This window comes from Hyperolius riggenbachi, chromosome 3, assembly GCF_040937935.1.
Source record: "Hyperolius riggenbachi isolate aHypRig1 chromosome 3, aHypRig1.pri, whole genome shotgun sequence".
Lineage (NCBI taxonomy): Eukaryota > Metazoa > Chordata > Amphibia > Anura > Hyperoliidae > Hyperolius > Hyperolius riggenbachi.
In genome coordinates this window covers 45,349,501-45,372,707 of record NC_090648.1, presented here as the reverse complement: position 1 = coordinate 45,372,707, position 23,207 = coordinate 45,349,501, and the positions used below count along the sequence as shown (strand labels likewise).

At 46.0% G+C, this 23,207-nt stretch overlaps 1 protein-coding gene across 1 annotated transcript; it reads left to right on the top strand.

Annotated features, from left to right (window-relative positions):
* Nucleotides 1–28: 28 nt before the first annotated feature.
* On the top strand, nt 29–22,918 carry LOC137562588 (histidine N-acetyltransferase-like). Its single transcript, XM_068274077.1, has 4 exons — nt 29–1,786; nt 6,691–6,899; nt 15,674–15,898; nt 20,044–22,918. The coding sequence occupies exons 1-4, from the start codon at nt 1,513–1,515 to the stop codon at nt 20,689–20,691; spliced, it is 1,356 nt and encodes a 451-aa protein (XP_068130178.1). The 5' UTR covers nt 29–1,512; the 3' UTR covers nt 20,692–22,918.
* Nucleotides 22,919–23,207: the final 289 nt, after the last annotated feature.

Here is a 23,207-nt window from a genome sequence, read left to right as displayed (position 1 = left end):
GTCATTTTTTGTGTCAGAGCTTAGAAAATCAGAAAAACTGAAAATCAGGAAAATAGGAATCAGAAATTGGCATTGGCAGAAATCGTAATTTCCGTGCAATTGGAAATGAGGATGTCCGACCATACCTAGAAATAGGCCGATCCAAGTTTACAGGAAGTGTGTTGGATTTTGCATACAATGTGCAGGTAAGCCGTAAATATTAGCACCTAATTGACCACCTCTAACTGTAGGACAGAAAAAGAATGTGGATGGTGGTGGTGGTGGTATCTAAGAAATTCAGGACAGGCGCAGAGGAGGGGCGAGCATGGGCATCCATGCAAAAAATGACGCCGGGAAATTTGGACGCGGGGTTTAGCCAAAAAATGGCCCAATCTGCTCCTACAAAAGTCCCAGCGGTGTTAATTACTATTCCCCCTCTACCGTCGGACACTCGAACGCCGCTATCGACGCACTCCCGACCCGCCGGCGATTGAGTAAAATCTTCCGCACGGACGGATTGACAGGAACGATTGATTTCGGACGGAAATCGATCATTCTGTCAGCGTTTGCACAACGATTTCACAGCAGATTCAATCACAGTGATCAAATCTGCTGTATCTCGGCGGGAAAATCCTTAGGTATATGGGCTCCTTAAGACAGACATGCAATCTGTTTCCGGGGTCTCACCAGCTTCTTCAGTGGCCACAGATAAAGGTAAGGACTTTGCCTGTGGCCTCTGCCAGATTAGGTGAAACCTGCGAAACGTCTGTCAGGCTGTCCACTCCGTGTTGTATGTCTGTCTTACCGAAGAAGATATAAAGATGTGCTCTGGTATTGGAATTGTTCTGGTGTCTGGATCTTTCAAGTCTAAACCCTGCTGTATCAATTATCTGGTTTACTGGAGACACAGCCTTTCACCAAATTCTGACTGATCGTGCAATTAGTGCCTTAGTGTTGATTCTTTTGCCTTGGTGTTATTATACTAATTGTGGGTTGAATCCCATCACTTACGTATCCATTGTTTTTAAGTTTAGCCATTGATCTTGATCTTTAGGGGGACACATGTCTAAATAAATGGTAGTCAGAATCAGACATGATACTTTGGACCTTGTATATAGATGAGTGAGTTCTTTGCTAAATATTTGTAAGCTGTTTTTATCCAGTCCACTTAATCATTTAAAGGCTCACCTATTAAGGGTGCAAAATGAGGTATTTTTAATAACATTAAAAGCCAAAAAGACTTGTGCAATACCGAGTGAAAGAGACAAGTTTCAAGTTCAATAAACTTTTAACCACTGCTAACTTATAACCATGCCCACTTAGTACTTTGCTCTTTTTTTTCCCTTTCAAATGCTGAGAGGTATTAAAAATGTTGGTCTGAGAGACAAAGAAAATTCCTACAGAGAAAGACTTCAAAACTTCCACTTCCATTGCTCCCTAAACCTGCAGTTATAGAGGAACTTGTCAGATCAGATGTCGTCATAACCTCTAGCTGCTGAAGTTTCTCCAGGCGGAGAGATTTCTCAAGTCCTCATGATTCGCATTCACTGTCCAGGGCGAGGTGCCCTCAGAAAACTCAAGCAATTGTCCAGTACTTTACTATGGATGACCACATGTCCCAGTTACAGGTCTGCATCTTGTAGCCTTCTGCACTATGAGTCCACCAGGTGGAAACCCTGCAACACTTCTCAGGCCAGGAGACGACCGCTGAGCACTAGTAGACCTCTACAGGCACAAGACCAGAGTAGTCACATAACTGCACAAGTCAGCAACACTGTGACCAAGCCACAAACTACAGTGCAAAAAGGTATTTACATTTCTCTGTTGTCTCTTCTTTCCTGGGTCCCTACTGGGGATACTTTCTGTCACTTCCTGTTTTTCTCATAAGCGTTCACCGAGACAGGAAGTGGAGGCATTCAAGCAAATGTTACAAACTGGGCATGGGCATAAACCATTCATTACAAAATCAGGGAAGTACAGAATAAATAATTGGGAAGCCTGATGACATAGCTCCCAACTGTCCCATACCTCACAACTTTTTGAGATCAGAAACAGGGATACTTAAGCCACACCCCAAACCACGCCCACGGCATTTCATAAGAAAAATATGTTGTTTTATAATTCAAACCACACTGGTCCTTTCTATCCTGGTTCACTGAAAGTAAGAAATATATCAATTTAAAACATGAAAATAAAGTTTGTAAAAAAACATCTGTCTCACACTGCAGAAAAGTTCTGATGACTTCATGTACAATGTTGCAAACAAAGGAGTCACAGGTTAAAAAAAAAGTTGTAGACTTGCCCTTATTCAGCAATCCCTCAGAAGAGATTCCTAGATTCTTATCACACACAGGCCAGTGACCTTATGGTGTCTCATTACTGACACAGTGGAGTGTTACTACAGTGGAGTGGGTAAGATTGATGTCTGACTGTCACTGCCTCATTGAGAGCGGGGTCCCAGATCCTGTAATAATAGTATCAATCAGTGACATTCTGAACGTTTTGCCAAAAGTTACATTGATACTATATCTTCTGTTCAGCATGTCTTTGTTGTGCCTCCATGTAGCATGTGCTCTCATGTACTAAAATAATACGGCTGTGTGTGTATGTATGTACTGGGAGCAGAGCTGCGACGAGGGTCGCCTGCATGGGGCTGGAGGAAACCCCGAGTAAGTAGATCTGGGGGTAGCATAGAATGTCTGACATTTCCTTTAAGTCTAAGCAGTGGCGTCCCTACCATTGGGCGCAGGGGGGCGTGGCACCCCGGGTGACTGACACCCAAGGAGGTGTCGCCACGACCCCCCATGGAAGGGGAAGAGCAGCGCTAGAAGGAAGGGTGGGGGACAGCGGCGGGGAGGGGGGACAGATCCCCTCCCTCACCTGGGTCCCCTCCTGCCTCTCTTCCCCGCCGCTGCCTGCCCACGCCCGGTTCATCTCTCTGCAGCCCACTGCGGGGACTGCATCCCAGAGGTAGTGTTGGGCGAACACCTGGATGTTCGAGTCCGTTCGCCGAACATGGGCCAGATGTTCGGCATGTTCGGGCCAAACCCCGAACTCCCCCGAACATCCTGCTTTTGGGGGCCCTATGGGGTCGCAGGCATAAGGGGGGAGCATGCCCCGATCGCGGGGGGGGGGGGTCGGAAATTCCCCCCACCCCCTCCGCTAGCGCTCCCCCCTCTGCCCGCTTCCCCATAAAAAAAGTTTGATGAAATTTAAATAGTACCGGTGGCTGGCAGTGGAGTGAGTGAGGAGGAGGAGGAGTCCGACTAGGAGAGTGACGCGTTGAGGCCGGGCAGCGGGCGGTTCAGCGGTAGTACCCTTGTGGTACTTCCGCCCTTTCTCTGACCTCACGTCCTCTACGTGATGACGCATACGAGGGTACGCGTTACGCGTACCCTCGTATGCAGAGGACGTGAGGTCAGAGAAAGGGCGGAAGTACCACAAGGGTACTACTGCTGAACCGCCCGCTGCCCGGCCTCAACGCGTCTCTCTCCTAGTCGGACTCCTCCTCCTCCTCCTCACTCACTCCACTGCCAGCCACCGGTACTATTTAAATTTCATCAAACTTTTTTTATGGGGAAGCGGGCAGAGGGGGGAGCGCTAGCGGAGGGGGTGGGGGGAATTTCCGACCCCCCCCCCCCCGCGATCGGGGCATGCTCCCCCCTTATGCCTGCGACCCCATAGGGGGGCAGTATTCGGGCGAACAGGGCCCTGTTCGGCCGAACAGGGGCCCTGTTCGGCCGAACAGGGGCCCTGTTCGGCCCTGTTCGGCGGGCATTCAGTAGTTCGGGCGAACCCGAACTAAAAAGGCCGAACACCATCAGGTGTTCGGCCAAACTCGAACATCACCCGAACAGGGTGATGTTCTGCAGAACCCGAACAGTGGCGAACACTACCCAGAGGCAGAGCAGGGCTACAGGAAGATGGCTGCCGAAGCCCTGCACTGGAGACTATTTGTGTCTCCAGTACAAGGCTTCAGGCGCCATCTTCCCGTAGCCCTGCTCTCTGCCTGTCAGCGCAGGAGATTTACATTGACTGCAGGAGGCTCGTCGCTGGAGGATCGTCAGGGAGCTGCGCATGTGAGGCCGGCCAGGTGAGTGAATTTTTTTTTTTTTACAGGATTATTTTCTGGTGACTGTTGCCCACATAACGATTATTTTCTGGTAAATGCTGCGCACATAACAATTATTTTCTGGTGAATGCTGCGCACATAACAATTATTTTCTGGTGAATGCTGCGCACATAGCGATTATTTTCTGGTGAATGCTGCGCACATAACGATTACTTTCTGGTGAATGCTGCACACACAGCGATTATTTTCTGGTGAATGCTGCGCACATAACGATTATTTTCTGGTGAATGCTGCGCACATAGCGATTATTTTCTGGTGAATGCTGCGCACATAACAATTATTTTCTGGTGAATGCTGCGCACATAACGATTAATTTCTGGTGAATGCTGCGCACACAGCGATTATTTTCTGGTGAATGCTGCGCACATAATGATTATTTTCTGGTGAATGCTGCGGACATAGAGATTATTTTCTGGTGAATGCTGCGCACATAGCGATTATTTTCTGGTGAATGCTGCGCACATAATGATTATTTTCTGGTGAATGCTGCGCACATAGCGATTATTTTCTGGTGAATGCTGCGCACATAATGATTATTTTCTGGTGAATGCTGCGCACATAACAGTTATTTTCTGGTGAATGCTGCGCACATAACGATTATTTGCTGGTGAAATGCTGCCCACTTTACGATTCATGGTGAAATGCTGCTCTATTTACGATTATTTTATGGTGAAATGCTGCTCTCTTTACGATTATTTTATGGTGAAATGCTGCTCACTTTACGATTATTTTATGGTGAAATGCTGCCCTTATAATAACCAGCACCGGGTGTCAAACGCCCTAGGTACGCCACTGAGTCTTAGTGTTGTTATCTGCATGGGGAAAACACATTGGTCCTCAGTTTTCCTGTGCAGAAAGCGAGGGGGGTGGGGCGCCCAATTCCAAAGTTTCGCAGGGGGGCCCGGTGATATCTAGTTACGCCCCTGGCACCATGGTCATATTTTGTGAGTTTCAACACTTCCTGGTTTATTGTTGCCGCTTGCCAGATATAATTTTAATAATCCAGCCAAGACCAACTTAAAGAGTCTCTGAAGTCTCATTTTTTACTAGTTTTTTTAATGTAATCTTTATTAGCATTAAAGCCTTACTTGAACCACCGCAATCCCACCGCAAAACGAATGTTTTATCATATAAAAAAAGCCCTGCAAAGCTTCCAGGCTCGCAGGGCTTTACTTCCTAGAAGAGGAAGAGCTTTGAGCTGTAGCTCTGCCTCCTCCGCAGTCAATCTCTGCGGATTGCTGCTTCTTTCCACCACTCTCAGTCTTCTTTCCCTGAGAGGGGTGGGGAGGAGGCGGAGATTGATTGCGGAGAGGCAGAGCTACAGCTCAAAGCTCTGCCTCTCCAGGGCAGCATGATCTGCGACCTGCAAAGTTGTGGAACTTTGCAGGTTATTTTCCTAATGAAAAAAAACACTCCTTTTGCGGCGGGATTGCGGCAATTCAAGTAAGGCTACAATGCTAAACAAGATTACATTTAAAAAACTAGTAAAAAATTAGACTTCAGAGTCTCGTTAAAGGGAACCTTAATTGAAAGGGATATGAATGTTTCCTTTTAAACAATACCAGTTGCTAAATTGGCAGTACTGCTGATCTCTTTGGCTGCAGTAGTGGCTGAATTACACACCTGAAATAAGCATGCGGCTAATCTAGTCTGACTTCAGTCAGAGCACCTGATCTGCATGCTTGTTGAGGGGCTGTGGCTAAAAGTATTAGAGACACAGGACCAGCAGGAGAGTCAGGCAACTGGTATTATTTTAAAAGGAAAAATCCATATCCTTCTCAGTTTAGGTTCCCTTTAAACTACCAGAAATGAGCCATAATACAGTAAATGCGCACCTTGTCAGGTTCATGTGACACACTTATAGTGTACCTGGATAAAATGTTAGATTAAATAATGGATGCGGTTCCTATAAATGTTTGCAGGAACTTGCAACTTTTCTGTGGGCCTCAGTGCCCCTCCTGTTCCCCGTTACAGCAAAATGTATTATTCAACTGCTGGGCTGTAAAAACTTTTAGACTCGTAGCCTGAGCGACGGTGTACGATCACATGACCCGTAAATGTGAACAAGCATATTTGCACTGGGCATGTTTGCGTTTACAAACTGTGCAAGAGGACTCGCTCCAGCATGAGTGATCCCTATTACTGGCCATGTTCCGTTTCATGCATGGGAAATGCACTTGTTCAGCTGCCAGTCTTGACATTCTGCACATCATCTGACTAGCCTGTATGTCATCTGCCTTCAGCCTCCAGCCTAAAACTTGACCTAGAATTGACCCATCATCTGTCAGTAGTCTTATCACTGTGGACCCATTTTTTAAATGTCTTGCTGTGATAGCAACCTTGTTGACGCTTGCTGCAAAATTAGCCTGTTGCCCACTAGGGGTAGCACCTCATCAACCCTTGCAGGATGCTCTGGTGAAGACCAGTGGCTACTTAGACTCAATCCCTAGAAAGCCCATGCCTACCACTGGTATCAGAGTCAACCTAGTCAACTGTGACAACACTAGTACTTATTTGTCAGATGCCCACATTTTAACTTTAGGTCAATGTTAACATTTTGTTCTTCTCATCTTCTTCAGCGGCTGGGCTCACCAGTAACACTATCACCAGGTCAGATACATCTATGGCACCTGTAGACTTTAAACTGGCCACAGCTGGGGACTATGACGAGCTGATGTCTATCTCACATGGTCTATTCAATGGAACAGACTATCTGCCTTTTATATACCATTCTTGGCTGAAGGACCACCGGAGACATATGTTTGTGGCCAAGAGCGAGGGAAAAATTGTGAGTACAAAATGGGATTCTGCAATATTTATGTCTATTCTGTAGCACAATGATATCAAGTTGTCCATTTATCTTAAAAATGGGAAATAACTAGCTTTTTGATGATGGTGATGCTTTATATAGTGCTGACATAAAGAGCTCTATAACCTTGTAAACTTGGAGTTCTATACTCTACAAGCAACTGCCGAAACTCGAGTCGGGAAGGGGAGGCTATTTTTATATGCAATAAAATAAGAATAACTCTAGTAAGTGCACCCTCCGTGTGTGGCCCCTTTTATTCTGCAGTGTGCACTATTTGTTCATTCACCTCCATATCCAGGAAGCATCTTTTGGCTGTCACTGGCTTGAGATCACAGAACGTAACCACGCTGGAACGCACCACCGGTGAAACAGAGTGATCACCTGACCGGAGAACCATGAGAATCTGGAGGCTGGCCGCAGCATTGTTCTGAGCGGAGCCTTGCCGCTATTGCAGTAGCAGGCTTGCCGCGGGATAATCACGATTACAGGGAGATTATCTTCAGTGTCAGTGCTCGTAAGTGCGCTATAACTTCAGAAGAAAGTACTGTTGTTTCTAATTGTTTGTTCAACATCATCACGGGCTGATAGCGCCTATGTAAGTCACTTCCTTTGAGCTGGGGTAATTGTCTACAATGTTTAAATTGTTGCATTTCTTACCTTAACTACTTGCCGACCGGCTAACGCCAATGGGCGTGGCCGCGGCGGCAGCCCCAGGACCGTCTAACGCCGATTGCCGTCAAGTCCTGGGGCTCTGAGTTTCAGGAGATCGCGCGCAGGCTGCGCGCACATCTCCTGCTTGGGGGCGGAGCTCCGCCCCCTCTCCAGTCTCCGAGCGGCGATTGCTGTTAGACGGCGTGATCGTAGTACAGCACTGCGATTAGCAGTAGCGCTGTACTGGAGACAGCCGTGTGACGCGGCTGTCCCCCTGGGGGATAAGAGAGCGATCGGCTCTCATAGGCAGAAGCCTATGACAGCCGATCACATAATTGGCTGGGTGCAGGGAGGGAGGGAGGGAGGGAAGGAATAACAAAAAAAAGCATATTTTGTTTAAAAAAACGCAGATAAATATTTATTTAAAAAAAACAACAAAAAAACTACTTGGGGGCGATCAGACTCCACCAAAAGAGAGCTCTGTTGGTGGGGGCAAAAGGGGGGGAAGATCACTCGTGTACTGTGTTGTGCGGTCCTGCAGCTTGGCGTTAAAGCTGCAGTGGCCATTTTAGTTCAAATGTGCCTGGTCTTTAGGGGGGTTTACCACTGTGGTCCTCAAGTGGTTAAAATGCAGTATGCTTTCTAATATAGTTTTGTGAATATTACAGCATCTGTGGAAATGTGAAAACTGACTTTTGCAAATGAGTTCTTCATAAACTCTGTAGCTGGAACAGTTATAGATTGGTGTATGTGGATGGATGGGGCGAATCGGGAAAAAAGGGCGCTTGAGGCCGAGCCCTTATGGAAAAAATGCTGCAGTTATCGGCAAAGAACAAAATTTAGGTAGTGAGTGCCACCGTGCACCTCTGGGCGCTGAAATGTACCAAATCGCGGCTTTTATAATGTCCACGATATGCGACAAGCAAGGTAAATTTTGTTGCGCAGAGACGCCCGATAGAATTGCGGGCACTCAGAGCTTTCAGAAATGCAAATTGCAGCATTGTATCATGGGGGGTTTAAGGTTTAGGAAGGCGGGTAGGGTTAGGCGCCACTGGGTGGGGGTGTTAGAGTTAGGCACCACGGGGGTCTTAGGGTTAGGCACCACTGATGGGGGTCTTAGTGCGTGGGGATGTTATTGATAGTGATATAAATTTTTTGCCATTTGCTGAGTTTTATAAATTTTATCTAATTTTTTCCTAGATGGGTAAAAAAAAAAATGATAGAAAAATAAGTTGACCACATCAAGTTGGGTGGTACGAGAGATCTATGAAATGCTTATTTGTTGCCCCAGGTGTTTGTCTACTTTGTGGTTAATGGGTGTTTGTGGGTTGGATGGTCTCCAGGCAGAACATTTCCAGACTCCTCTTTGGCCCATCTCTTTCTTTCTGGTTAAAACATAACTGTTGTTTTGACATCAAAATGTCCTGAAATGTATTTTGGACAGATTGGTGGTCACATGACCTGAACTCTGGACAAGCCTACAAAAAAGGAAAAATAAAAATTGGAGAGGCCTCATTATGAAGATGACAAGCAGCTGATGTCCAGGAAATAGCATTACTTAAAGGGAACCGAAGTGAGAGGGATATGGCTCCAGGTACAGGTGGAGGCCCAGTATAGGTAGCGAGCTATAGGTGCCCAGTATAGGTAGCCATGTACAGGTGGAGCCCAAGTATAGGTAGCGAGCTATAGGTGCTCAGTATAGGTAGCCAGGTAAAGATGGTGGAGCTTCAGTATAGGTTAGGTAGTGATTTTTAGGTGCCCAGCATAGGTAGCCAGGTAAAGGTGCTGCCCCTAGAAACTTACGTGCCAGTGTTCCATCGGTGACATCCTCTTACAGCAATCCTCTAGTGCTCTCCTGTCACCGGGTACGGCTTCGCTTCTACTGCCGTGGTTATTACTACCAACGTCATGAGAGGTGCTGCCGGCCTGCCGGGTAATTATGGCGATAGGAGAGAGCAAGGACTCTGAGGAGAGCAGAGTCGCAGATGGAACTCTGGCACGTAAGTTGTGGGGGCCGCGCAGAGCACAGGGCAGGCAGACAGCGGAAAGCGAGGCCCCCCTCCAAAGCCAGGCCCAAAACGGGGAAGTGCCTCGCTTGTATGCTGGCGGCACCCCTGAAAGGAAGTATTCCTTCAACAGACCTCCTTCAACTTGGAGCACAGAGTTCATTTTTTTGACAAGCAGCTGATGTCCAGGAAATAGCATTACTTAAAGAGAACCGAGGTGAGAGGGATATGGAGGCTGACATGTTTATTTCCTTTTAAATAAGGCACATTGCTTGGCTGTCCAGCTGATCCTCTGCCTCTGATCCATTTAGCCATAGACCCTGAACAAGCATGCAGATCAGATATCTATGAAAAATCTGACAAGATTAGCTGCATGCATGTTTCCAGAAAGATCAGCAGGACTGCCAGGCAACTGGTATTGTTTAAAAGGAAATAAATATGGCAGCCTCCCAGGGTCTCTCATCTCGGCCTTCTTCAGTTTTCAGAATTTATAAAAGTTGTGATCAGCTTAAGTAGTGTTGGGCGAACAGTGTTCGCCACTGTTCGGGTTCTGCAGAACATCACCCTGTTCGGGTGATGTTCGGGTTCGGCCGAACACCTTATGGTGTTCGGCCAAACTGTTCGGCCATATGGCCGAACTAAGAGCGCATGGCCGAACGTTACCCGAACGTTCGGCTAGCGCTGTGATTGGCCGAACGGGTCACGTGTAGTGTTGGGCGAACATCTAGATGTTCGGGTTCGGGCCGAACATGGCCGAACTCCGAACATAATGGAAGTCAATGGGGACCCGAACTTTCGTGCTTTGTAAAGCCTCCTTATATGCTACATACCCCAAATTTACAGGGTATGTGCACCTTGGGAGTGGGTACAAGAGGAAAAATGTTTTAGCAAAAAGAGCTTATAGTTTTTGAGAAAATCGATTTTAAAGTTTCAAAGGGAAAACTGTCTTTTAAATGCGGGAAATGTCTGTTTTCTTTGCACAGGTAACATGCTTTTTGTCGGCATGCAGTCATAAATGTAATACATATAAGAGGTTCCAGGAAAAGGGACCGGTAATGCTAACCCAGCAGCAGCACACGTGATGGAACAGGGAAGAAGCGCCATGCAGTCATAAATGTAATACAGATGAGAGGTTCAATAAACAGGGACCGGAAACGCTAACCCATCACAGATGTTCATTGTTCATGTTACTTGGTTGGGGTCCGGGAGTGTTCCGTAGTCGTTTCCAATCCAGGATTGATTCATTTTAATTTGAGTCAGACGGTCTGCATTTTCTGTGGAGAGGCGGATACGCCGCCGATCTGTGACGATGCCTCCGGCAGCACTGAAACAGCGTTCCGACATAACGCTGGCTGCCGGGCAAGCCAGCACCTCTATTGCGTACATTGCCAGTTTGTGCCAGGTGTCTAGCTTCGATACCCAATAGTTGAAGGGTGCAGATGGATTGTTCAACACAGCTACGCCATCTGACATGTAGTCCTTGACCATCTTCTCCAGGCGATCGGTGTTGGAGGTGGATCTGCACGCTTGCTGTTCTGTGTGCTGCTGCATGGGTGTCAGAAAATTTTCCCACTCCAAGGACACTGCCGATACCATTCCCTTTTGGGCACTAGCTGCGGCTTGTGTTGTTTGCTGCCCTCCTGGTCGTCCTGGGTTTGCGGAAGTCAGTCTGTCGGCGTACAACTGGCTAGAGGAGGGGGAGGATGTCAATCTCCTCTCTAAAGTCTCCACAAGGGCCTGCTGGTATTCTTCCATTTTGACCTGTCTGGCTCTTTCTTCAAGCAGTTTTGGAACATTGTGTTTGTACCGTGGATCCAGAAGGGTATAAACCCAGTAATTGGTGTTGTCCAGAATGCGCACAATGCGTGGGTCGCGTTCAATGCAGTCCTAGGCCGAAGAGGTCATAGCCTAGGGTCACAAAACCTGTTTATTTGGGCAATTTCAATGGTGGCGAGTCTGACGTACATAAATCGCAGCAATGGCCGTTAGCAAAGTCTGAATCTCACGAAATGTCTCATGCAGGTAGAAGACATATTGTTAGACTTGGATTCCAAAGATGGGGTCCCTACATCTCTGCAAACCAGAGTTACAGGGGTCCAAAATTGGTAAAATCCCCCATAGGATTTCATTGCCTCCCTATTTCACTTTCCAAAATCTCACATCTTTTCAAAGGGCAATGGCTCAGCAGTACCAAATTTTCTAGCATTGTAGGGACCCTTAGGGGGAACATGACTGGTGAGTTTCGGGCCTCTAGGCCGAAGAGGTCATAGCCTAGGGTCACAAAAACCTGTTTATTTGGGCTATTTCAATGGTAGTGATGGGGGCGTACATAAATCTCAGCCATGGCCGTTAGCAACGTCTGAATCTCACGAAATGTCTCATGCAGGTAGAAGACATATTGTTAGACTTGGATTCCAAAGATGGGGTCCCTACATCTCTGCAAACCAGAGTTACAGGGGTCCAAAATTGGTAAAATCCCCCATAGGCTTTCATTGGGCCTCCTATTTACCGTTCCAAAATCTCACACCATTTCAAAGGGCAATGGCTCAGCAGTGGCAAAACTCACCAGTCATGATCCCCCTAAGGGTCCCTACAATGCTAGAAAATTTGGTACTGCTGAGCCATTGCCCTTTGAAAAGATGTGAGATTTTGGAAAGTGAAATAGGGAGGCAATGAAATCCTATGGGGGATTTTACCAATTTTGGACCCCTGTAACTCTGGTTTGCAGAGATGTAGGGACCCCATCTTTGGAATCCAAGTCTAACAATATGTCTTCTACCTGCATGAGACATTTCGTGAGATTCAGACTTTGCTAACGGCCATTGCTGCGATTTATGTACGTCACCATCACTACCATTGAAATATCCCAAATAAACAGGTTTTTGTGACCCTAGGCTATGACCTCTTCGGCCTAGGGGCCCGAAACTCACCAGTCATGTTCCCCCTAAGGGTCCCTACAATGCTAGAAAATTTGGTACTGCTGAGCCATTGCCCTTTGAAAAGATGTGAGATTTTGGAAAGTGAAATAGGGAGGCAATGAAATCCTATGGGGGATTTTACCAATTTTGGACCCCTGTAACTCTGGTTTGCAGAGATGTAGGGACCCCATCTTTGGAATCCAAGTCTAACAATATGTCTTCTACCTGCATGAGACATTTCGTGAGATTCAGACTTTGCTAACGGCCATTGCTGCGATTTATGTACGTCACCATCACTACCATTGAAATATTGCAAATAAACAGGTTTTTGTGACCCTAGGCTATGACCTCTTCGGCCTAGGGGCCCAAAACTCACCAGTCATGTTCCCCCTAAGGGTCCCTACAATGCTAGAAAATTTGGTACTGCTGAGCCATTGCCCTTTGAAAAGATGTGAGATTTTGGAAAGTGAAATAGGGAGGCAATGAAATCCTATGGGGGATTTTACCAATTTTGGACCCCTGTAACTCTGGTTTGCAGAGATGTAGGGACCCCATCTTTGGAATCCAAGTCTAACAATATGTCTTCTACCTGCATGAGACATTTCGTGAGATTCAGACTTTGCTAACGGCCATGGCTGCGATTTATGTACGCCACCATCACTACCATTGAAATAGCCCAAATAAACAGGTTTTTGTGACCCTAGGCTATGACCTCTTCGGCCTAGGGGCCCGAAACTCACCAGTCATGTTCCCCCTAAGGGTCCCTACAATGCTAAAAAATTTGGTACTGCTGAGCCATTGCCCTTTGAAAAGATGTGAGATTTTGGAAAGTGAAATAGGGAGGCAATGAAATCCTATGGGGGATTTTACCAATTTTGGACCCCTGTAACTCTGGTTTGCAGAGATGTAGGGACCCCATCTTTGGAATCCAAGTCTAACAATATGTCTTCTACCTGCATGAGACATTTCGTGAGATTCAGACTTTGCTAACGGCCATTGCTGCGATTTATGTACATCACCATCACTACCATTGAAATATCCCAAATAAACAGGTTTTTGTGACCCTAGGCTATGACCTCTTCGGCCTAGGGGCCTGAAACTCACCAGTCATGTTCCCCCTAAGGGTCCCTACAATGCTAGAAAATTTGGTACTGCTGAGCCATTGCCCTTTGAAAAGATGTGAGATTTTGGAAAGTGAAATAGGGAGGCAATGAAATCCTATGGGGGATTTTACCAATTTTGGACCCCTGTAACTCTGGTTTGCAGAGATGTAGGGACCCCATCTTTGGAATCCAAGTCTAACAATATGTCTTCTACCTGCATGAGACATTTCGTGAGATTCAGACTTTGCTAACGGCCATTGCTGCGATTTATGTACGTCACCATCACTACCATTGAAATAGCCCAAATAAACAGGTTTTTGTGACCCTAGGCTATGACCTCTTCGGCCTAGGGGCCCGAAACTCACCAGTCATGTTCCCCCTAAGGGTCCCTACAATGCTAGAAAATTTGCCACTGCTGAGTAATTGCCCTTTGAAAAGATGTGAGATTTTGGAACTGTAAATAGGAGGCCCAATGAAAGCCTATGGGGGATTTTACCAAATTTGGAGCCCTGTAACTCTGGTTTGCAGAGATGTAGGGAACCCATCTTTGGAGCCCAAGTCTAACAATATGTCTTCTACCTGCATGAGACATTTCGTGAGATTCAGACGTTGCTAACGGCCATTGCTGCGATTTATGTACGTCAGACTCGCCACCATTGAAATTGCCCAAATAAACAGGTTTTGTGACCCTAGGCTATGACCTCTTCGGCCTAGGACTGCATTGAACGCGACCCACGCATTGTGCGCATTCTGGACAACACCAATTACTGGGATTATACCCTTCTGGATCCACGGTACAAACACAATGTTCCAAAACTGCTTGAAGAAAGAGCCAGACAGGTCAAAATGGAAAAATACCAGCAGGCCCTTGTGGAGACTTTAGAGAGGAGATTGACATCTTCCCCCTCCTCTAGCCAGTTGTACGCCGACAGACTGACTTCCGCAAACCCAGGACGACCAGGAGGGCAGCAAACAACACAAGCCGCAGCTAGTGCCCAAAAGGGAATGGTATCGGCAGTGTCCTTGGAGTGGGAAAATTTTCTGACACCCATGCAGCAGCACACAGAACAGCAAGCGTGCAGATCCACCTCCAACACCGATCGCCTGGAGAAGATGGTCAAGGACTACATGTCAGATGGCGTAGCTGTGTTGAACAATCCATCTGCACCCTTCAACTATTGGGTATCGAAGCTAGACACCTGGCACAAACTGGCAATGTACGCAATAGAGGTGCTGGCTTGCCCGGCAGCCAGCGTTATGTCGGAACGCTGTTTCAGTGCTGCCGGAGGCATCATCACAGATCGGCGGCGTATCCGCCTCTCCACAGAAAATGCAGACCGTCTGACTCAAATTAAAATGAATCAATCCTGGATTGGAAACGACTACGCAACACTCCCGGACCCCAACCAAGTAACATGAACAATGAACATCTGTGATGGGTTAGCGTTTCCGGTCCCTGTTTATTGAACCTCTCATCTGTATTACATTTATGACTGCATGGCGACAAAATGCAAATTGCTATCCGCACGCTTCTTGTCCTCATGCAAGGCCTGGGTTGTTGTGTCTCACAAAGCGTGGCCTTCTCCTCCTGCGCCACCCTCCTCCTGTTCCATCACGTGTGCTGCTGCTGGGTTAGCGTTACCGGTCCCTTTTCCTGGAACCTCTTATATGTATTACATTTATGACTGCATGCCGACAAAAAGCATGTTACCTGTGCAAAGAAAACAGACATTTCCCGCATTTAAAAGACAGTTTTCCCTTTGAAACTTTAAAATCGATTTTCTCAAAAACTATAAGCTCTTTTTGCTAATTTTTTTTTCCTCTTGTACCCACTCCCAAGGTGCACATACCCTGTAAATTTGGGGTATGTAGCATGTAAGGAGGCTTTACAAAGCACAAAAGTTCGGGTCCCCATTGACTTCCATTATGTTCGGAGTTCGGGTCGAACACCCGAACATCGCGGCCATGTTCGGCCTGTTCGGCCCGAACCCGAACATCTAGATGTTCGCCCAACACTAAGCTTAAGGAGGAACTGTAGTGAAAATAACGTAATAAATGCAATGTTTCTCTTACAGGTGGCCTTTGAGTCCTACCTGTTGGTTGATGATGGAGAGACGGCGGTGATGCAGGGTATTCGCGTCGCCCCCTGGGCAAGAGGACGCGGCTTTAGTGTTCAAATACACAAATTTTGTTTAGATACCCTTCGTTCTAACCATCCAAGAGTGAGAAGAATCCGTCTTGCCCAATCAGAGCATCTCACCCCACACCTGGTAAAAGACTTCAGAGTGCTCCACACCAAGGTACTGTCCATCAGTAGTGTATTAGATGTCTTCTGTTTATGGTTTGAACACCACTAAGCATTTATGGCAAATACATTCAATCCTGTTAGGGCCATCTGAAGAGAAGGAAAGGATCCCCTCAACCGATCCATAAAAGTCCAATCTTTATTGAAAAAACGTGCACAATGGACATAACACAAAGTTAAGCTCATACGTATCGGAGCTTTACATTTGCTCCGTCCTTAGTCATAGCTAAAAAGGCTCCCACAGGAGCAACAATTTATACAAACACAGCACCACCCAAATTGGGTGGGCTCAAACATCAGCATATACAAATGGAAACATCTCAAAAACATACCACATGCATTTCAAATTATGCAAAAGTACAAAAAGTGCTCATTTAAGAACAATTTATTACTCCAATTTATTACTGGAAAAACAGGAATATCTGAGTACAGCACAAGAAAAACAAGCATAAGTTAGAGTAATTGGAACATGCAGAGGAACATATAGATGTACATTTATAAATCATAAAAAAGAAAGAAAACATCCCACCTAGAATTCAGGCCCTCAGAAACACGAGTCCCGAGTCGACAAACCGAAAAGGTCTCACGTTTTAAATTGTTCCTCTGGTTGTCCCCCCCTCTAACAGACCTTCTCACCCTCTCGGTTCTTGTGACAGGTTGCAAAATGTATTGACACCTTGGAACCCCCCAAATTTTCTTTAGATGCTCCACTATAATGTTCTGAAATTCTTTCTCTAAGGGGACGTGTAGTGCAACCTACATATTGTACAGAGCAGCGTTGGCAGTGGATAGTATAAATCCCATTAGTAGTAGCACAGTTTATAAAACCCGAAATTGGAAAGGATCGTTGTTTTGTAAACGAAATTACCTCCCGGCCCAATTGAACATAAGGACAATATCGACAAGTGGAATATCCACACCTGTAAGAGCCAGTAGTAGATAGCCATGTCCCACTATGTGGAACTGAAGTTGAATTAAATAAGCTGAGGGACAAAATAGATCCAAGGGTACTGCTTCTCCATGAGGGAAGGGGCAACCATTATGAAAAATCGAATCTAACTTCTGGTCTGTGAACAAAATTGGTAAACATTTTTAAATAGCTAAAACTACTTTATCATACTCTAAGCCAGGGGTAGGGAACCAATGGCTCGGGAGCCAGATGTGGCTCTTTTGATGGCTGCATCTGGCTCATAGACAAATCAGTAGTGCTCAAGCAGCGCAGCTTCATGTGACAGAGCAAGTACAATTTTACTGCTGTAGCATTCACTACCAGGGCCGCCATCAGAAATTTTGGGGCCCCTAACACATCATCAGGCCTGGGCCCCCCCTCCCCAGGCCCACCCACTGGTTGCTAACCCCGCTCACTAGCCACCCCACACCCGTGTCTGTGTGCGCAAAGTGCACTGCAGCGAAAAATGTACATGGCTCCGACACTGAAGAAAGTGGCATGCACAGCATGATGTGGCAAAAAGTGGAGGTAAAGGTAGTCAAGTATAGGTGGTGCCCCAGTATAGGTAGCCAGGTATAGGTGGTGCCCCTGTATAGGTAGCCAGGTATAGGTGGTGCCCCAGTATAGGTAGCTTAGGTGGTTCCAGCGCCAGTATAGGTAGCCAGATATAGGTGGTGCTACAGTATAGGAAGTCCACTGTAGCGGGCTCACTCATCTGTTCCCCACGTTCAAGAGCTGATGTCATTCTTCTCTCAGTGCTGGAAGGCGGTGTGCTGGGTAGTGAGCCGCAGGCCCGCAGCCAGCACATGCGGCCCTTCCAGCGTTTTTGGGGGCCCAGGGCCCCCAGAAACCCTGGGCCCCTCACTGAAGTGTCAGTTGCCCCCCCCCCCCCCCCCTGATGGCTGCCCTGTGCACTACTAACCTACTCACGCTCCCCCCAAAACTAACGACCGCTCCAATCCTGTCCTGTCAGGTTCAGTGACTTTGTAGGATGAGATCCCTGCACTTTGATTGGCCCAATAGGATGCCTGTCACTTGATAGGCAGCCTATTGGCCCAAAGTGCGGGCTTCTCATCCTACAAAGTGAATTGTCCCCCAAGTCAGCTTGCTAATTGTACAAGTTGTTAGTTTGTATTTCTCCTGTCTGGCTCTCTGAGAAACTGCTGATGTTGCTGAAACCCAAGAGAAGCCTTCAGGCCGTCTTGTTCACTCTAATTGATGCAACTTGCTGTACCTTTTGGGATTAAATTTACACTTGAGCATTGGAATTGGTGCCCAACCTGCTTTTCTTCTTTGAATTGGATTTATCGTAATAAATTGTAATTACCCAAAAATTAGTCATAATTAGGTGAAATGTTGTGTAATTACCAATTAGCTTTTCCAAGAATAATTGTAATTACTAAAGTAATCGTAATTACGATTATTTATGTAATAGCTAATATGTAATTACGCAAGATTTCACCTAATTGTAGCCAATTTACACACAAATGCGCCTAGTTTCTCAAAAATTCACATAATTTTTCGTATTGAGAATTTTGCTGTTATGACCATAATCGTAATTACAAAAATAACACAAAATTATGATATTTACCATTAAGATCCCCTTGCAGCGGGGAGGTGTACTGTGGTGCAATGCAGCACGCAAGCATGCATGCAAGGGGCCTCAATGAAAACCACATTGAATCAGAATTAATTGAAAACTTAAAATTTTTTAATTTTTTAAGTTTTCAATTAATTCTGATTCAATGTGATTTTCACTTACTAAACATTATTTACAAGAATATTTATATCTCACTTTTTTCCTGGCCAACTCAAAGCGCCATAGCTGCAGCCACTAGGAAGCGCTCTATAGGCAGTAGCAGTGTTAGGGAGTCCTGTCCATGGTCTCCTCACTGAATAGGTGCTGGCTTACTGAACAGGAAGAGCTGAGATCTGAACTCTGGTCCCCTGTGTCAGAGGCTGAGCTCCTAACCAGAACACTATCCAGCCACTGCATTTACAGTTTCCTTAAATGAATCACAGGGCTAGATTTATCAAAGCCCTACCGACAGTTTTTTCTTCTAAAACTGTTCTAACCAGCAGAGGAACTGTTCTGCATGATAGTAAGAAACTTTCCAAAGCCTACATAACAGCAGCAGTTTAGCATGGATTTCTAGAGCTGCAATACAGTTAAGAAAAGTGCAAATCCATTCCTTAACTGCTGCAGATTAAGAAGTGCTTCATAGCAGTTCTCTAGATAGTGCAGCAGTGCAGGCTAGACATGATTTGTGAACGGCTCCTCCCCCTTCACTCAGAGCCTGCTGACAGCAGATGTGTTGGTTACCTCAGCAACAGCAATTTCCTTCACACACTGCACTGCCTGAGAAACCTTCCTAACTCCTCCTATTCTTAACAGTTTAAGAAGGAATCTGCACTATTTAGTGATTTCTTAGGATGTCTGAGATAGTTCTGCAAGGATTTCTAAAAACCTACTAATATATTCTTGATAAATGTCCCCCAGTGTCTATACCCACATTTATTATTTCCAAATTGTGAGATATGTTACACTAGCTGATGGCCCGGCATTGCCTGGGTATGTATTTGGCTGGTGTTGATCCGTCCACTTTTTCTAACCCTAACACACACTTACTCATTTACTCAATGACCTAGTTTGTAAACTTTGCGGTCTTTGGCATCAATAATTTGCATTATAATGAAACAAATCTGATTGGCTGTGGATCAACCCCCTTTTCTGAATTTGAACCCCAGTCACCCAATGACCAACTGTACCAGGTTTGAATCTTGTGCCATTAACAGTGCAAGAATGGCAGCAATTAAAGATTCCCCTTGAAAATCAATAGGTGAATTTTGATTGGCTTTTGTAATCTCCACCAACTTTTCTGAATATTAATCCCAGTCACCCAGTGACCAACTGTGAAAAGTTTGAGAACCCTGCCATTAACAGTGTAAGAATGGCAGCAGTTTACATTTCCCCAGTGAAATTTGTATTTGTCTCCGCCCACTTATTGGTTATGGGGATAAAAAGTATCATATATGTTATTCCAGGTAATGTACTATGTGTGTGCCAAATCTCATTCAAATCCTTTCAGCCATTGTTGCTTGATTGAGTAATAAACATCCAAAGTTTCGCATTTATAATATTAGTGATATTTCAAAACCTCAGTCCCTGTTTTCCATCTTCCCTTCATCAGGCTGTGGTGGGGGTGATTCTTCAACTGGACAAACTTGAGGAAGCCATGAAGTTGTTGGAGGCCCGTCTACATCGTGGAGGACACCCCAATAATTGTACCGTCCTGGAGCCTGTGGAGGTGTTTAAACTCTTTGATGCATCAGAAATTGTAGAGGCGCTGCTTCCTAAGAACATTCTGGTCCAAAGCTGGCTTCCACTTACTCCTGTGAGGTCCAACTTGGAGATGCTCTTTGAAAGTAACATTGTTTGGTTCTACTCTGAAGAACATACTGTGAATTGTCCTCTGAAATGTCCCAATACTCCTTCAGCCAGTGATAAATATAACACTCGGAGCTCACCTTCTTTGTCCCCATCACTGCCAACCTCTTCTGCTGGTTTCCTTAGCCTCGGGACCCCACCCTACCCTGTGCCTTGGGGAGATAACACATATTATTTTGACATAGACCTGTTTGGAGTTGAAGTAGAAAGCGCTAAGCACCATATTCTAGAGCAGTTTAAGCTGTGCACACGAGGCCTGCCTGCAGGAGGCAGTATATTATGTTTTATGATTGCTGAGGAAAGTCTCCGCACTGAACTGCATCGCTGGTGTCAAGGACTGACTCCATACAGGCACATAAGCGAACTGATAATTAGAGACATGGACTTCTAAAGTATTTGGATGACAGCCTTCCCATCCCTGCCATTGTTTATGACTTAAAAAAGCAGAGGGAGGTACTTGTCTTCTGTGGTACAGCCAATCAAATTCTTCCTTTTATTGTATAAATAAGAAATATGCTAGTATTAGGCTGTTTAGTATTTAGTCATCTTTCTCACAATGCAGCCTAGAATTGTCTCAACAAGATTTAAAAAAAATGCTTTTTATTCTGCCTTAACCCCTTCAGTACCAGCGGTCTCTGGCCCATTAAGGACCAGAGACCCCTGGCACCAAAAACTGTCTCCTTCCGACAAATCACCTCTCTGAATCACCGATACCGCTGTATACGCCACACACCCATCGCCTCAGGCTACCCACTTTGCCATCTCTATGACGGAAGAGCTCTGTGAGCTTTGATTGGCTCCTGACCCCGTGATCAATGTAAGCCAATGGGATTCTCTCACATTGATGACAGGGTCAGAAGCTGATTTCATCATAGAGATGGCAGAGCAAGTGAGCTGCAGTGGGGAAACAGTGACGTGATAGGCAGGAGCGACAAGAGTGGGGAGACCTCATTGCATTGTGGGGAATAACGGCTTTTTCCAACTTCAAAGCAAGCAGTATCTCCCTCTGTGCATAGAACTCTCAGTAACGACCATTCCGTACAGAACTAAAGCTGTCACCACCAGTGATAAATTTCAGGAAAGATTTTACAATGGGCAAATGTGATGGATTGTGGAGAAGCCGCCGCGCGTTCTGACAGTGAGGCGGCGGTATCTGCGCACAGAGCGGCGGTTTCCCCGCAGCAACATGCGTCTGACTCGGCTGGACCTAGTAGTGCACACAGATGGAGAGCTACGCGCGCGCGCCGCAAGATAGGCTCTTTATGCCAATAGGAGAAGGGTCAGCTGATCGAGGCGGTCAGCTGATCCCAGCTCAGCAGGTGATTGGTTGATGGGAGCTGGGCGGCGCTGTGGAGCGCTTTACTATATATATATCTCTTGCTGTTCAGTTGCTGGTTGTCTGGCGTTGCAAATACCTATGTGTTAGCACTCAGACATTAGCCAGATCCTTCAGTGTGGTGGAACCAGGTGGACCTGGGAATCCACACTTAGCCAGTTTCTTGTGTATCATCTGTGTTATTCTCTAGCATAGTTCCAGGGTGTAGAGACCACGGACCTCACACCCCAGACTAGGAATACTGTGTATCATCTGTGTTTTCTCTAGTATAGTTCCAGGGTGTAGAGACCACGGACCTCACACCCCAGACTAGGAATACTGTGTATCATCTGTGTTATTCTCTAGCATAGTTCCAGGGTGTAGAGAGTAGAGACCACGGACCTCACACCTCAGGCTAGGAATACTGTGTATCATCTGTGTTATTCCTTAGACCAGTTCCAGGGTGTAGAGACCACGGACCTCACATCCCAGACTAGAAATACTGTGTATCATCTGTGTTATTCCTTAGACCAGTTCCAGGGTGTAGAGACCACGGACCTCACACCCCAGACTAGGAATTCTGTATATCATCTGTGTTATTCCTTAGACCAGTTCCAGGCTGTAGAGACCACAGACCTCACACCCCAGACTAGGAATACTGTATATCATCTGTGTTATTCCTTAGTCCAGTTCCAGGGTGTAGAGACCACGGACCTCACACCCCAGACTAGGAATACTGTATAACATCTGTGTTACTCCTTAGACCAGTTCCTGGGTGTGGGACCATGGATCTCACACCCTAGACCAGGCATTATTGGTTATCTGTTTATGAATATACCCTGCCTGTTCCTGGTTGCCAAATCAGTCTCCTGTCTCTGTACTTTATCTGCTTGTGTGTGGCCGACCCGGCCTGCCCGACCTGTCTGGCTGTCACCCTCTCCTAGGGTGCTTAGCCCTCCTGCAGGGGTCCCCTGCTCCTCAGAGGGGGCGCTGCTGCAAAACAGTCAGGGACTCCCCCTCCTGGAGTCCTTGACCACAGTAGAGTCTCTCTCTACTTATTGGACCACCTGCTACCCCGGTGGTCAGATTTCTACCGTTACACCAAACACACGCTTCAGGTGTCCAGAGGTTAGCAATATATCTGTATTATCGGTGATTCTGCAGATCATCAATAATCAGGTATATATCTGTATTCTTGGTGATACTGCAGATCACCAATAATCAGATTCTCTCTGCGTGCTGACACCAATCGTTACAGCAAACACTGACTAAATAATCTATAAATAAATATTGTAAAAAATAAGCAATTTTATTCATCATGTTATTTTCACTACAGTTCCTGTTTAAAGAGCACAATAAGTGCCTAGTTGAACACTACACCCTCTTCTATCAGCTTAATACTGTAAAAGACCTTGATCACCACTAGAGATGAGCGTAATGACCTAATTACGATTTTGCGAAATTTCGCGTAATTAGTGTAATTACGATTATGGCCGTAAGTACATAATCGTAATGAAGAAGGATTTCGCGAAATTTCGCGTAAGCGTAATTTTCGCGTAATTTTCGCATTACAGTCGTATCATGCTGTAATT